Source organism: Stigmatopora nigra, chromosome 20, assembly GCF_051989575.1.
Source record: "Stigmatopora nigra isolate UIUO_SnigA chromosome 20, RoL_Snig_1.1, whole genome shotgun sequence".
Taxonomy (NCBI): Eukaryota; Metazoa; Chordata; class Actinopteri; order Syngnathiformes; family Syngnathidae; genus Stigmatopora; species Stigmatopora nigra.
In genome coordinates this window covers 6,279,559-6,296,016 of record NC_135527.1, presented here as the reverse complement: position 1 = coordinate 6,296,016, position 16,458 = coordinate 6,279,559, and the positions used below count along the sequence as shown (strand labels likewise).

At 37.9% G+C, this 16,458-nt stretch overlaps 2 protein-coding genes across 2 annotated transcripts in view; one reads left to right on the top strand and one right to left on the bottom strand.

Moving 5' to 3' along the window:
* The window catches only part of fgf11a (fibroblast growth factor 11a), a 33,217-nt gene extending 20,350 nt beyond the window's left edge, over positions 1 to 12,867 (top strand). The window contains exons 3-5 of the mRNA XM_077742005.1: positions 2,877 to 2,980; positions 10,573 to 10,771; positions 11,710 to 12,867. Of these exons, the coding sequence (XP_077598131.1) occupies positions 2,877 to 2,980; positions 10,573 to 10,771; positions 11,710 to 11,852 (446 nt within the window). The 3' untranslated portion in view covers positions 11,853 to 12,867. The remainder of the gene's footprint in view (positions 1 to 2,876; positions 2,981 to 10,572; positions 10,772 to 11,709) is intronic.
* Positions 1 to 16,458, bottom strand: part of LOC144213327 (tubulin polyglutamylase ttll6-like) — a 69,531-nt gene that overhangs the window by 35,840 nt on the left and 17,233 nt on the right. The gene's annotated exons all lie outside the window — the stretch shown is intronic.

Sequence of the window (16,458 nt, the reverse complement as noted above, 5' to 3'; positions counted from 1 at the left end):
AATTGTTGTCACCTGAAACACGTTATGGGTAACATTCCTTCAAAGGCACATGTGTCAAAGTGGTGGCCCGGGGGCCAAATCTGGCCCACCGCATCATTTTGTGTGTAAGTAAAGTGCCGACTTTCTGTTTTAGGATGAAATTAAAATGAAGAGTATAGATGTATATTAAATTTCCTGATTTTCCCCCTTTTAAATCAAATATTGTAAATTTTTAATCATTTTTTTCTGTGCTTTCAGTTCAAAAATCATTTTTTAAAATCTAAAAATATGTATAAAAAAAGCTAAACATTGTTTTAGATCGATAAAAAACTGAATATTCAGGGCTTTTAATCCATTTATTTACAAAAAGATTCTGACACCCTTGTTCTAAGGTGACTTTTTGCACAGCAACATGCTCGTAACATAACATAAACAAATTGAAATTAACTTGGATTACATTGCAGACACACTCATAAATAAATTGAATCTAACCTTACACTAAACTTAATTCTAATTTAGTTTTAAATTTTGATACATTTCTTCTGGGTTGGCTCTATTAGCCCCGCCTCCACCCTGACTTTCAGATTTAACCTATCAAGGGTTGTTTACCTTTCTATTCCCTTCAAAATATTCCGAAAACAATGCACACAAATGTCCTCACAATAGGATAACACATCACAACTTGCCAACAAGAAGTATTAAATACTCTTGTATTAGCAATAAAGCTCCGCCATTTGCACTGACTAACAAGAAAAAAAACACACAATGAAAAAAATGCAATGCTCCGCCCAGTGCTCATAGAGATTGTGCCACTATATTTTGATTAAATTCTAAAATAATTAATCTTCTGAACCACAATGTGAAATCAATCAACCCCAGCTAACAATGACAAACCCTGCAATAGTTATCAGCCACTAATTTTAACTATATATATTTTTAAAAGCCAAAATGAACGTGACTTGAGGGTGCTGATGAAATCTGCATGTTAACTCTTAGCGTGAAGATCCGAAACCCACAAGGAGTGTCGTCATCTTACTTTCATTCTCTTTAAATAGCGACTCCCGCTGTTAGATGGAAATGTTATTTAGTTTTCCCACTCGGCGCCCCCTGCCTTGCAACTGTCGGAGTCTTTTTGTCCGCCTGGATATCATTGAGTACGAGAGAAATCAAAGGTATTTGAGAATTGCGAGGGAAAAGGAACAGGGTTGTGAGAGTGAGCGCTTTAAGGAATAGTGAGCGACAAGAAGCTAGATGGGTTAGCTAATAGAACAGAACACAATACAGTGGTGCTTTGATTTATGACTTTGAAGCCTATTGCAATGAAAAATGATATCTGATTATTATTATAAGCATAGTGACACTTCTATTTCTTAAATTAATTGGTTCCAGAAGTGGTTTTGTAACTTAAATTTTTCATCAGTAGCCGGAAAGCTTTAATCAATTCCAATATTACCAACTAAATACTTTGAAAATGGTTAAAAAATTGAAAAGAAAGATGATTTATGAAGCTATTAAAGTTAATGGCAGACATGCAAAAATATTTTTTATTGTTGTTGAAGAGCGTAGGTTGGCAAACTTTTTGGGAAATTGACAAAATATATGAACACATAATATTTAAATTGTTTTTTCTATTAATGAATTAAAAGAACTGGATTAAAAAAGCGCTGTTAAAAATTGATGGGACCATTTTAGATATAATAGATATTTTTTTTATAAATGGATTAAAAGAACTGGATTAAAATCCCTGAATATTCAGTTTTTTATAGATCTAAAACAATGTTTATTTTTAGATTTTTTTATATATATTTTTAGATTTTACAAAATGATTTTTGAACTAAAAACACAGGAAAAATATCATTAAAAATGTACAATTATTGATATAAAAGTGAGAAAATCAGGAAATTTGTAATACATCTATACCCTTCATTTGAATATAATCCTAAAACAGAAAGTCGGCACTCATGATTTACTTTCCAAGGCCACACAAAAGGATGCGGTGGGCCAGATTTGGCCCCCGGGCCGCCACTTTGACGCATGTAGAGACATTCATAAGTTGAGATACAAGTGTAGATATATATTTTTTGGTCAGCAGTAGTTTAACAGTTAGCTTCTGATCCCGAGAACCACCCCAAAAAAAACTTCAGTACAGATTTGCTACCCAGTTACTGTCACCATCTCACAACATCCAATCTACCTTCAAATTCTCTTCCCTTATTTATTGTCTCTATGATCTCCAGGCCTCAAATTGACTGGCGGGATTGATTTGGCAACGACTTCCTCCCGTCTCTCTCATTTTCTCACCCCGAGGGAACAGCGAATAAGAGTAAACAAGGACTTCTTTTCCCCTTTTATCTATTCTATTTTTCATAGTCAAATTGAATAAAACACAGCAAGAGAAAAGGACCTTGTGGGAAACAAGATCCCGACGCACCACTGGTGGTGATGATGGATTTGATAGCGAGACTCCATTTATTATAAAATGCGAAACCAAGCAAACGATGACAGTTTGAAGGCTAAAATGATGCAAGAGAGGGTCCAAGTAAAGTCAAAGCGTTGTTAAAAAAGCACGGCAAGGAAACTTGGGACCAAATAAAGCCGACATTTTGATTTTTTGTCCCCTCTATTTGTCCTCACACGGCTCATTTGCGAAAGCGGCTTTTTGAAATGCACAAATCGATGAAGCAAATAGAAAAGGAGCCCCTCAGGAAAGACAAGGAGGAATACGTCAAGGTGTGGGAGGGGCTTAGCGTCTACAAAAAAAGCTAAGGGTGAGGTACTCCAATGGAAAAGTTCTGTGCGTTTCTTGTTCAAACCTCCATTTGTCACTAGACGAAATGTAGAGCAATAAATGTTTTTTAACTTGTACTGTATTCTTTATTTTGTGGTTTTTTTAACAGTGCAGTTCAACTTGATTCCTGTGGGGCTCCGTATTGTGGCGATCCAGAGCACCAAGACGGGGCTTTACGTGGCCATGAACAGCGAGGGCTATCTATACACTTCGGTAAGAAAACAGCACTCTTAAGTCAGATCACGTTCCATTGAGGGTATTGCTATCGCTATTAAATTAAATTAAATTTGTCTAATTTTAGAAACAATCTAAAACAAGGGTGTCAACTTGATTTCACGTGGACCATTTTAGATATGATTTTATTCAGTTTTATTCAGAATATTCAGTTTTTTATAGATCTGAAACAATGTTTATTTTAGCTTTTTTTTACAAATATTTTTAGATTTTACAAAATGATTTTTGAACTAAAAACACAGAAAAAATGGATTAAAAAATGACAATTATTGATTTAAAAGGGGGAAAATCAGGACATGTAATATACATCTATAACTCTTCATTTGAATTTGATCCTAAAACAGAAAGTCGGCACTCATGATTGACTTTTCCGGGCCACACAAAATGATTCGGCGGACCATATTTGGCCCCCGGGCCGCCAGTTTGACACATGTAATCTAAAACACGAGTCAGCAAAAATAATGATCATATCATTCATGAATTACTGCCTAACAAGTTGGTTATCAGCCTACAAAACAACACAGAAACCAATTGAAAATATGTATAAAGTACTCTCTGACACCTGTGTTTTAAAAGAGCGAATGTGACCCACTTCTTGTTAACACAGTGAACAAGCCACCATAAAAAATGGTGAAAATCCCTGAGAGACGACCAGGTAAAGCAGGACACCAGAAGTTAGGGGGGCGGGGTTTCTTTTGTTTCCCTACCCGACCTTAAACAACCTGCTGGGCTCTTCTCTTCAAATTGAATGCTCCAAAAGAAAGATAGAGGGCAAAGCTACAAGAAAGAAATTGAGGATGGAGGCGTTTTTTTGATTTTTTTGATATGCTCACGGGCCAATATGGCTAGAAACTGTAGCACCCGAGATGAATCCAAAGGCGGCTCTGCAATGCGGGAAGAGGAATGATCTACCCGGTCTGCGAAAGGTGACCATCCGAGCAGTGCAACCTCATTAAAGGAAAGGTTACGCTGCTAAAACATGCTGCGTCCTGTTGATCAACAAGCGCATTCAATATCTTAATGACTGCAAGAAGGGAAAGTCCGGAGAGCCTAATGGGACGTTTTTAAACAGGATATTGCCTTTGAGATAGAAGGGCAGTACAGTCATACCTCGACATACGAGTGCCCCGACATAAGAGCAATTTGAGATATGTGTTCAGTCCACTATGAACATTCACAAGGTTGAACACAATAAAGCACGCAAAGATAGATGAATGAGATTTTGAAGTTTATGCAAAAAAGTGCCTGGGTCGATCCCGGGTTTCGGCACCAAAATGTCCGGTAATTGCCTTCTCTTTGAGTGGATTGGTTGTTCCTCAATTTCCTTGAGGCGAAAGAGTATTGGGAATAAAAGTATAAAGCGCGCCAAGACAGATGAGTGAGATTGTGAAGTTTATGCAAAAAAGTCTCTGGTTCGATCCCGAGTTTCGGCACCAAAATGTCCGGCAATTACCTTCTCTTTGAGTGGATTGGTTGTTCCTCAATTTCTTTGAGGCGAAAGAGTATTGGGAACACAAGTATAAAGCACGCCAAGACAGATGAGTGAGATTTTGAAGCTTCTGCTGAAAGGTACCTGGTTCGATCCCGGGTTTCGGCACCAAAATGTCCAGCAATTACCTTCTCTTTGAGTGGATTGGTTGTTCCTCAATTTCTTTGAGGCGAAAGAGTATTGGGAACACAAGTATAAAGCACGGCTAGACAGATGAGTGAGATTTTGAAGCTTATGCAAAAAAAGCCTCTGGTCCACGATCCCGGGTTCCGGCACTAAAAAATTCTGGTCCACGATCCCGGGTTTCGGCACCAAAATGTCCGGTCCACGATACCGGGTTTCGGCACCAAAATTTACGGTCCACGATCCCGGGTTTCGACACCAAAATTTCCGGTCCACTATGATTATTCACAAGGTGAAACACAAGTAAAGCACGCAAAAAACATGAGTGAGATTTTCAAGCTTTTGCAGAAAGGTCCCTGGTTCGATCCCGGGTTTCGGCACCAAAATCTCCGGTCCACTATGAACATTCACAAGGTCAAACACGACGACTGTACTTCTACATCAACTGTTTAATTAGAGCAAGATTTCGTGACATACAAATTCTCTATGACAAGGGACATACAAATTCCCTATTACAAAGATGCATGGATCTATGACAAAGGTGCAGCAAGACAGTGACACCGATGATAGAAAAACCTCAAACTAAATACACACCTGATTCCAAAGTCGTGCCGTTTCAGACACAAAAAACCCGTAAATGCTCAACAAAATCACCTATTTTATGTCAGCGCTTGCAAACGTCACTTGTATTATTAAACACTCCCCTTGCCTTTGCACTCACCTCTCAAAACAAGCTTTCAGCCTGGAGAGGCAGAATGGCAACAATAGCAAACGACTCGAAAGCTGGAAGAAAAACTGAAAAGAACACCACAACATCGCTCATGGCAATTACCTACTCTTTGAGTGGATTTGTTGTTCCTCAATTTCCTTGAGGCGAAAGAGTATTGGGGAAGGGGGAGTGGTTATTCTGAGAGTTAGCGAGAGGGATTGTCAATAATGTAGCAACTTTGCAAATTTTTACCATCTATCGCATTGGTTATTCGATTAATTTTGGCAGCCTTGTTGGAAGACATAACGGCCCTCCAGATGAAATGGTTTGTATACTACACACACATGCATATCTTTATTGTTCAAAGATAATTTTCTATTCAATTTAAACATAAAAAAGTGTGTATTATCGTATTTTCTATAAGGTGCGCCTAGATAGAGCTATAGTAGTAGTTGGTTGTTATAGATCCACTAGATGAAGCTGTAGTAGTAATAGTAATAGTAGTAGCAGTACCAGTAGTTGTAGCAGTATCACTAGTAATAGGAGTACTACTAATAGTAGTACCAGTAGTTGTAGCAGTATTACTAGTAGTAGTACCAGTAGTTGTAGCAGTATTACTAGTAGTAGTACCAGTAGTTGTAGCAGTATTACTAGTAGTAGTACCAGTAGTGGTAGCAGTATTACTAGTAGTAGTACCAGTAGTTGTAGCAGTATTAATGGTAGTAGTACCAGTAGTTGTAGCAGTATTACTAGTAGTAGTAGCAGCAGCAGGAGTACTAGTAGTGGTTGCAGCAGTATTACTAGTAGTAGTAGTACTACTAGTAGTAGTACCAGTAGTTGTAGCAGTATTACTAGTAGTAGCAGCAGCAGTAGTAGTAGTAGTAGTTATAGTAGTAGTTGTAATAGTAGTTATAGTAGTAGTTGTAGTAGTAGCAGTAGTAGTTGTAGTAGTAGTACTAGTACTAGGAGGAGGAGCTTTGCTAAAAGGAATTTCCCATAATAAATTGACCAATATTAAGCCACATATAAGGGACGCTTTTGAGAAAAAAATAATTTTAAAATTGAGGTGTGCGACGTACAATCCAATAATCAATTCATCCCATTGGTAGGTCGAAGACAGGAATTAAAACAGAATTCACAACCAGTCAGGGGTTCTATTTCTGTAAAACAAGAACAACCTGTGTAAGGAGAAAAAAAATTAAAGCTCAGCTAAGGACATGGTGGCCCATTTTATCAGACCCATGGTGTGGAAAAGTCCCCTGGGTAGAGACAAGAGGGACATTATGTGTGTCCGCGTAGAAGGGGGTGCGGATGGAAGGGGGGGTCACGCTGTGTTAAACTGTACAATAAAGGCACACACACTTCCTCCCTTGTTCAATTTGGCTTCACTCCACATGCCCTTAGCAAAGCCACATGTGCAGTCAGGTATAAACACCGAGAAGCTGGAAGACATAATTGGGGCTGATCGGTACCGGGGCATCCGGCATCTTCCCAACACAGGGGGAAAGTAGTAGAAAAAATGATAAACACAACTTGAGCCCTAGGGACTATGTATTGAGAATATCAACAGAGGGGGAGTACCACTAAAAATCCAAATGCCAAATACTGTATGTTCTCACATTTTGAAGTCTATGAATGAAATTCAAGAAAAAATAAACTGTATCTTGCATAAAATGTGAAAAAACAAACTTGTACCTGCCATTTTTTACTAAGGGCGTCACCATCTTACCAAGCAATGACAAACTACTATGAAGACCCGAATAATAGTAGGCACTGGAATAATAGTAGGGAGTGGAAAATTCCAAATGAATTCATAATAGTAGGCACCGGAATAATAGTAGGCAGTGGAAAATTCCAAAAATAATGAATATTAGTAGTAGTAGTAGTAGTAGTACTATTATTCCGGTGCCTACTGTTATTAATTCATTTGGAATTTTCCACTCCCTACTATTATTCCAGTGCCTACTATTATTCGGGTCTTCATAGTAGACCACCACAGACACACTTCTTGGTTGTACTGATCACCTGACTACCTGTTTGAATTTGTCTAAGTTCAGCCAACATCCTTTCGATACTTTAGATTTATAAAGTATCTTAGAAATAGTGCATACTATGATTTTTCTGTAACACATTTGTACTCTTATTAAAACCATGAATATGGAGGTGAAAATTGTGAATCAAGGAACGGTTTATACGAGAGAAATTGTCAAATTCTACCATTTAAAGGGTGCGGCTTATATACGAGAAAATACAGAAATAGAAATTGAAGTTTTACTTTTGCCACACTATTTTAAAATGGAAAAATATATATAGTTGTCAACATATACCACAATCCCTTCCCCCTGACTGCTGATATAATATACTCGCGTCTTTAAGAACAAGCTCCGCCCATTCCAAGTTCCTCTCATTTGAACCAATCAAAGAATAATCCCGTTTTTTTTGTCCTCGCCTAATGCTTATTGACTTTGTGGAGAGGTCTTACATTAAATCCTTTCTCAGTAGGACACACTAGAATTGGAGGACAGTTTATATTCACACATACATAGAGTGTATATTCACATAAAGCAAGAACTATAATCTCATATATTTCTTTAATATAGAATAATGATTGAATGTTTCACAGAGATTTTTTCCTTATTTAAATATATCATTTACAGCTTCTACACATGAGAAAACTAATATTAGTAAGGATATGTAACCATGTTACAGTAGCAAAAATCAAACAAAATCTATCATAAAAATAACCGTTAAAAATGTTGAGCTAATGAAGCCTTACACATTTTAATTTATTAACGATTCCACTCTCTTGCCATTCTCTCTCTGTCAATGTCGGGTGAGTGATAAGGGCACCGACTGTCACAGGAAATATGCGAAGGTCACATGGTTTGAGAGGTTTACGTAACGATAGCGTGCTCCAAACAGCTGCAAACTGAGAGGTGATTTCCGCTAAAAAACTGCAGAAAATGTCAAATGTAGACTGATATACAGTAATACCTTGATATACGAGTTTAATGCGTTCCGGGACTAAGGTCGTATGTCAATTTACTTGTATCTCAAATGAACCTTTCCCATAGAAATTACTCTCTCTCTGAAAAAATACCAAAAAACAGGATCCTACATTGGAAAAAAACAAACTTTATATTTGACTTCGATTAATTTAGATGACTATACATACACCCTTAAATTTTAATCTTACGTTACACTACATTTAAACCTTCTTATGCAATAACCAAGGCAAAGATTACAAAGTACTTCCTGGCTTCTCCATGCCTCAATGTTCGTTTTTTTTAAAATGCTCGACCCATGTTGCAACCGTTACGCCCAGTGCTCATAGGTATCTTTACACAAAGGCGATGTGGCGAGAAAGACAACGTCGGTTTTCATTTCCAAAGTTCAAGGTGACCAGGAAACCTTTCATCGTTCCACAAGGGGAAAATGATGAAATCGCCATGTCGGCTCGTAAGGGTAAAAAGCTCAACAGACAGATGTGCTTCCGTCCCCCCGCGTGCGTTCCCTGAGAATAATGTCTTTCCGTAAATGAGTGTGTTGTCACACAAAATAGCGCAACTGACGGCACCCTGGGGTGTGTGTGAGAGAGAGAGCACGGGTTTAGTTAATTGCAAGGGAGAATAAACAATTTTCTGTCCTCCCCCAAATTTAGACGCAGACAATACTCATTAACATTCATTATTTGTGATAGAGTGTTTTTGTAAAATGAGGAGGCAATATTTACAGGCTCAAGTTTGATTTAGATTGTTAGGAGGAGGCGTTTTGACGGTTTGTACATTTGCTGCCACCCATTTACTTCAAATGGATTGGACATCTAGAAACTTCAAGAACAGCCAATGAGGTAAAAGAATATATATAATTCTCTGGCCAAAGTATAAATTACTTTTTGATTAGAATCCTAGAACAAGACCAAAGTAAAATAGAAAACAACAGTCTATATATATTCAGTTTTTGAGATAGATATACCCTAAAAAAAAAAAACAACAAAAAACTAGAAAAAATAACTTATTTTGACCCCTATGGGACGCACAGCCTGAAAGTTGTGAGTGTATATTTTTATCGAAAGAAAAGGCGCAGTCAGAATCCTACAAAATGTTACACTTTGTGCATAAACAAGGCGCACTGACTGATTGGGCGCCATGTTTATTTTAGAGAAAATTTTAATTTATTTAAAAATAAACTTGATATGCGAGTTAGTTTTTTGTATTTTTGTCAATAGAAAAGGCGCGGTAAATATGACAAAATTTGAATTCAGTGCATAAACAAGGCGCACCGACTGATTGGGCACCCTTGTCCATTTAAGAGAAAAATTTTATGTATTTAAAAGTACAGTACGATTTATAGTCTGGAAAATATGGTAATTAACATACAGGATGAATAACGTTATCTAATCTAATCTAAAGCAACTATACAATAATTTGGTATTAAAAGAAGAAAGCGGTATCAGTACGGACATCGACATTAACCAATCGGGTGTCAGGATCGGTAACTCTTCACCCCACTCCCAAAAATGGTATGGTCTGCTGTAAAATACCTATACTAGTACAAGAGGTTCAAATCTAACCGGCAAAATTGAAATCAGCAAAATTCTATTTGACTCACTGTGGCGGAACTTGGAGTTGTTTTGATCTTCCAAATTAAAGTTTATGGATTTAAAATAAATGATAACCATGAGAAGAATGGTTTAGCAAGGCTGTGGGCGCCAAGTAAAGAAAGAAGAACTGGGAAGGAGATCTGAAAGAATCCAAAAGAGAGAGAGCAAAGTCCTTATTCAGGCCTTTTCCACTCACCCGTCACATCAAGGCTCCAAATCAATCCTGCAAATTGGTTTGTTCCTCGACAAGGTTACAACATGACTGAGGGATGCGAGTGGGGTACCAAGTGAACAAGGAGAGACAGAACATGGCGTTTGAAAGAGGGGAAAGAAAACAGCATCTGCTGAAGAGTAAGACTCAGGTAGCTTCACAGTGGGGACGCCCCGATATTGAAGTATGGTCCGATACGGGCGTGTAAATTCAGGTTTGTGAACCGTGTCGGAAAACAGGGTCACTGAACCATCGCAAAGGGGGTGGGAGGGACGTTTTTTTGGCCCCGATGTTGTTTGGAGCAACTACAGGATAAATAATGGCATCAGGATCCCGCTCCAGTAACCCTGTCAGGATGAAAAGTGGGCTCCATTTCCCGACATTCCTTTATCCCAACTGTGTTATTCTTCACCTATCACCTTTGTGTGTCTTCCAGGAACACTTCACGCCAGAGTGCAAGTTCAAAGAGTGCGTTTTCGAGAACTACTACGTCACCTATTCGTCCGTCCTCTATAGGCAGACGCAGTCGGGCCGGGCGTGGTACATCGGCATCAACCGGGACGGGCAAGTCATGAAGGGAAATCGGGTTAAGAAGACAAAGGGGGCTGCACATTTTCTACCCAAACTCATTGAAGGTACCGCAGATCAATATCGGGAAGTGCTCCAGATACTTTTGGCTTAATAACCACACAAATACTATATCATACAAATCGTTATAATTCAACGAAAATTGAGAAGTAGTTCACAGTTGAGTTTTAATTTGGGTTTTTGTAGTAATAGAGGACAAATTTCTTTTCTTCTACATAAACATTACTCATAGTTCATTATTTTAGCTTATGGACCAATATTATAGTAACATTTTAAAAGAGAAATGTAGGATGTAGTACTTAAGATTTAGTTTAAAGTGTTTTTCTCTCATACAGTAATACCTGAGATACAAACTTAATCTGTTCTGGGATTGAGCTCGTATGTCAATTTACTTGTATCTTAATTTTTCTCATAGAAATGAATTAAATACAATTTAGGGTGTAGTACTCCAGATTTAGTTTAAAGTGTTTTTCTCTCATACAGTAATACCTTGAGATACAAGCTTAATGCATTCTGGGATTGAGCTCGTTTGTTAATTTACTTGTATTTTCATTTTTTATCATAGAAATGAATGAAATACAAATTAATCTGTCCCCACCCTCGGAAAAAAACGCCAAAAATAAGATATTACAATTTTGTATATGTTGTATTTCACCACCTACTCACAAAGTAACAAATACCTATTTGGATGTTATGATCTTTAATACTAAAATGTGACATTATTCAGTACAGACAAGTTGTAGTAACATAACATAAACTTTAATTTTGAACTTAAATGTACTTAGATTACTACACACTTCAAAATTATTTAAAATCTTACGTTACAATAAAATTTAAACCTCCTTGTACAATAACCAAGGCAAAAGATGTTAAAAATTACTCGTATGTCAATGTATTACTGGATTTTTTTAAGGGAGTTCTGTAATGCGCATCAAATTCTTCGTTAAAAGCGGATTATTTCTTTGTTTTCCGTCTCTACATATAGTGGCGATGTACCGGGAGCCATCCCTGCATGACGTCGCTGAGCAGAGCCCCCCTAGGAAAACCCCCAAGACCTCCAGTGACTCGCCCGTGCACCAAAACGGCAAGAAAGACCCTCAAAGCAAAACCAAAACCTCGACATCCTAGCGCTGTGAGATACAACGGGGGGCGGGACTTGAACAGGGTTGCCAGGTCCTGCAACGTGGCCTCTGCCTGGAAACTCAACAGGGTCCCTTGTCCTAACTTCGCTATGACTACCATTTGGGAAGCAATAATGCCAACTGGAGGTGTGGCCTTCTTGCCATTTTAGCTGACATTTTATTTTTCGAAGTCGGTCCTGCGGCCGAGCAAAAAGTCTTCCTGGCATTTACCTTAATGGGATGCAATGCTGTTTTGATTTAATTGGTCCTTAAGCCACCGGCTACATCGACGTCTTCCATGCACGTTAGCAATTTTTAAGAAAGCCTGTGTGATGTCATCTTTTCACCACCATTTTGAAGCTTATACTCAATCTTCCAATTTTTGTTCAGAGTTTTGATCACAATTTGTCTACTCGTTAAAAAGCAATTCATGGGATAAACTTTCTGAATGACAAGGATTTCGTAAACCCAATTTATCCTTTCAAAGTAAACATATCCGGCCATGTTTGGAATAAAACAACTAGTAATACAATTTTCTTCCAAAACAAGGTAGAGTAATACTACGCCATGGGATTGGATCCTCCAAATATTTATGAAGAATGTATCATGGAATAAATGTAATACAAATTTCAAGTGTCGGGAAAACTAGTCAATCACAATTGGATAGTATTTTACTGACCACAAGGCAATGTCTAACTTCAGGAGTTAAATAATACAGTGGTACCTCGAGATATGATCTTAATTCGTTCTGAGACTGAGCTTGTATGTCGATTTTCTCGTAACTCAAACGAATTTTTCCCATTGAAATGAACTAAAAACAAATTAATTTGTTCCAACCTTCTGACAAAAATACCCAAAACAGGATATTGGATTGGAAAAAATGTTTAATTTGTTCTAATTCGCCATCTATTAATAAAGTATCAAATAACTAGTGGTTTAATATTACTAAAATGTGTTTAATAGTACTAAAATTAGACTTTTTGCACGGCAACATAATCGTAACATAACAAACAAATTTAAATGAACTTGCAGACACTCAAAAATAAATTTAATCTAACCTTACACTAAACTTAATTTTAATTCAGCTTTACATTTTGATCACTTTCTTCTCCCGGTTTGGCTCTATTGGCCCCGCCTCCACCCTGACTTTCAGATGCAACCTATCGAGGGTTGTTTGCTTTTGTCTTCCCTTCAAAATAGTCCCAAAATGATGCACAAAAATGTCCTCAGAATAGGATAACGCACGACCACTTGCCAACAAGAAGTAGTATATACTCCTCTCGTATTAGCAATCAAGCTCCGCCATTTGCACTGATTAATGCGAAAAAAAATTACTGAAAAAATGCAGAGCTCCACCCAGTGCTCGTAGAGACATTACACAGAAAGACAGTGCCCATGATGTTCTTGTTAAATGTTGCTCATATATCAAACTTTGTCACATATCTCAAGATAAATATTTGCCCGAAATTTAGCTCATATGTCAAGGTACCACTGTATACCCAAAATTGTCAGATAGCAGAATGAACTGAACTACAAAAAAAAAAACACTTTGCAGAAAAATGATCCAAATCCAAGTTCATTTTAACTGAATCTATCAAAGAAATGAACATAATGTTTCTTTTCTTGTTAAGCCCTTTCTTTCACACCCGTTGGAAGCACTTTAGACCTTAATTAAATCGCTAAATAGACCTCCGGGTTGCCATGTTTGACCAGTCATCCCCTATGGATCACTAAATCCATTAAATGTTTGACTATTCTTCTCAAAGTAATTACACAAATGTTTAATTAAACACCACCTTGCGAGAACAGAATTAAGACTATGTGAAGATACTCGTTAAGAACTTTATTCTAAGGGCTGGGACGTTTCTCTGTTGCAATACTTTATCGGAATTCTTTCTTTACGGGTTTATATCGAGAGGGCTGAGTTGTGTATCACTTTAATGATGTTGTATCGAAAAGCATGTGTTTATTTTGGAGTTAAAAAGGCACAAGATGAGGTGGAATGTTTTAACTAGATTGCATTGTTGACGAAATATTACCTGGTTTTGATTCCCTGCTAGCCAAAAAAATAATAATAATAAAGCAGTGGTGCTTTTAGATAGTGGGAAATAAATAACGAAATATTTATTCACTCTAAGTCGTTTGTCACAATTGTCGTTTATGCTAGGTAATGAGTTAGGAGGCTTTTCAAGTGTTTGGATCAATTTTATGGCGGTAATGATTCTTCAACGATAAAACGAGTTGCCGAGTCATTAGAAAATCCCTTAATTATTACATTCATCATGGAAGTTCTAATTAACCGGTATAATAGCCCCCGAAAAAGAAACTATAGTTAGAATGTGTAAATTTGTCAGAACATACTAAGTAAATGATAAGAAAAGGGATATAATATATTCTTTATCATCTGCAAGGAATCTTACGTGTGTGAAATACCGTACTTTCTCGCATATAAGCGGGATTTTTCTTAAGATTTACCCTTCAAATTAACCCAGTTGTCCTCCCTATTAAATCAATGAATATGGAGGTGAAAATTGAGAATCAGGGGGCGGCTTATACACGAGAAATTGTACAATTCAACGATTTTAAGGCTTATAAGCGAAGGCGGCTAATATGCGAGAAAATACGGTATATTTTAGTATAGGATTTTAAGGCCTTTTTAAGGGTACGGCTTACAAGCTAATATACGGTATGTGGGGTCCTCGGACATTTGGTCGCCGGTCTTTTGGTCCCTTTTGGTTGCCGGTCAAATGGTGACAGAGTTTGTTGTTGAAGCCAACTCTCAAAATTATATTCATGAGAAAGAGTTTAATATCTAAGAGAGAGAGTTTAATATCTAAGAGAGAGAGTTTAATATCTAAGAGAGATAGTTTAATATCTAAGTACTCTTAAATATCCAAGTACATTTGACCGATGACCAAAAGGGACCAAAAGACCAGCGACCAAACGTCCGGTCACACATGATATAAAACCCGCAATTTGGACATCCCCTTTAAAAAGTATAAGTTGACTTTTTTATCAATATATACTTCATTGGAGTGGAAAAATATTTTATAACCGGACCAAGAACTGATGAATTTCAATCCTTATCTCAAAGCACCACTGTCTACTAACAATAGCCAACAAGATTAGCATATTTGTCCTCATACACAAGCAGAAAAATACTGTAAAAATTCTCCTGTGCCGGGGGACTCCCTCAGTTCAGACTGCAGTGAGGGTCACCCCAGGCTGACTGGGCAGTGGGCGGGTGAGGTGGGTGGGGGGGATGTTGGAGGTAGTCCACATTCCTAACACTTATCCTGAATATGCCAAATATGAATACAATATGAAGGCAAAAGGAAATGCAATGCGTGAGTTGAGGAAGAATCAATGAGCGTGAGTCCCCCCTCCCCAAAAAAAGCAATAAACACTATTAACAAGGTGCAGCCACAGACGGTGGGTAGCGGAAGGGGATTGGACGGGTGGAGAGGGGGGGGGGGGGGGGGGGGGAGTCAAGATTAAAATTGATATTGCGAGCTAACGTGTATAGGCTTTGATTTGTATGTGCCCTTGTGTGTGTGCATGCGCATTACTTTGCAGTGGAGTCCCTTCACCACATCTGCAATGCAGCAGAAAACACACCAAAAAAAAAAAAAAAAACGAGTGAGTAAGAGGGTGAAGGAGGGGAAGCGCAGACAAGAGTGACAGTGTCCTTTTTCCTTTCTCGACTTCAATCCTCTTACGTAGTAGTGGTTATAATATGATGATGCTAATGATTGTTCTTTTTTTTTCGTATATATGAACTGAAATGGGAGCGACCGTATTACACTGTGCCATCTTGCATTTGATTTTCCATTGGGTGACCTTTCCAGTCTTTTCCTTATGCAGCACAAAATTCCAGTCGAGTTTTAAACACACACAAAAAAATTGAACAAAAAAGATGTCCAGATTGTCCTCCGTCCTCATCCAATCTCCTGATTTGCTGAGACAAACGTAGAACAACGAACTGACCTCGGCGACAGGATTTGAACTGCACACCTGTTCTCACACATAGCGTCCATCCACAAAATGGAGTCTTCTATTCTTTATATTACACAAACTCTAAATTGCAAGGCATTCTTTCTGGAAAAATAATCGTTGTCTTCCAAATTGGAAAAGAGGGATTCCCCTTGTTCGTCTTCCAGCCATCCAAACTACCACAACACATATTTTTGTATGCAAACACATAAGGAATATATCTTTAAGAAAGTGGCACTGGAGTACATAGTAGATTCCCCTTCCTCAACAAGACTGGAACGGCACGCTTGCATGCGCCAAATCATTTCCACACTCCACCCAAGTATTTATTCCTTGACAAAACCCCCCTTCAACCTGTCGCTAACCCTTTCCAACATTCACCCCGCATTTGCGAATATGATATGCAGTTATTTCTATATCGGCGTACACAAAGTCAAGGATATAATTGAATAAAACTAATATATTTGTATGATTGTACCACTGGTGCTCCGAGTTTTTTTGTGTTTGAAACTGATCCATCCAGAAAATGAGTCCAATAATAAGGTCATTCAGAGGAGTCCTTAATGGAATTAAGCATCCGTAGTGCTATTAAATTGATTTCCCGCTGATAACAACGTCAA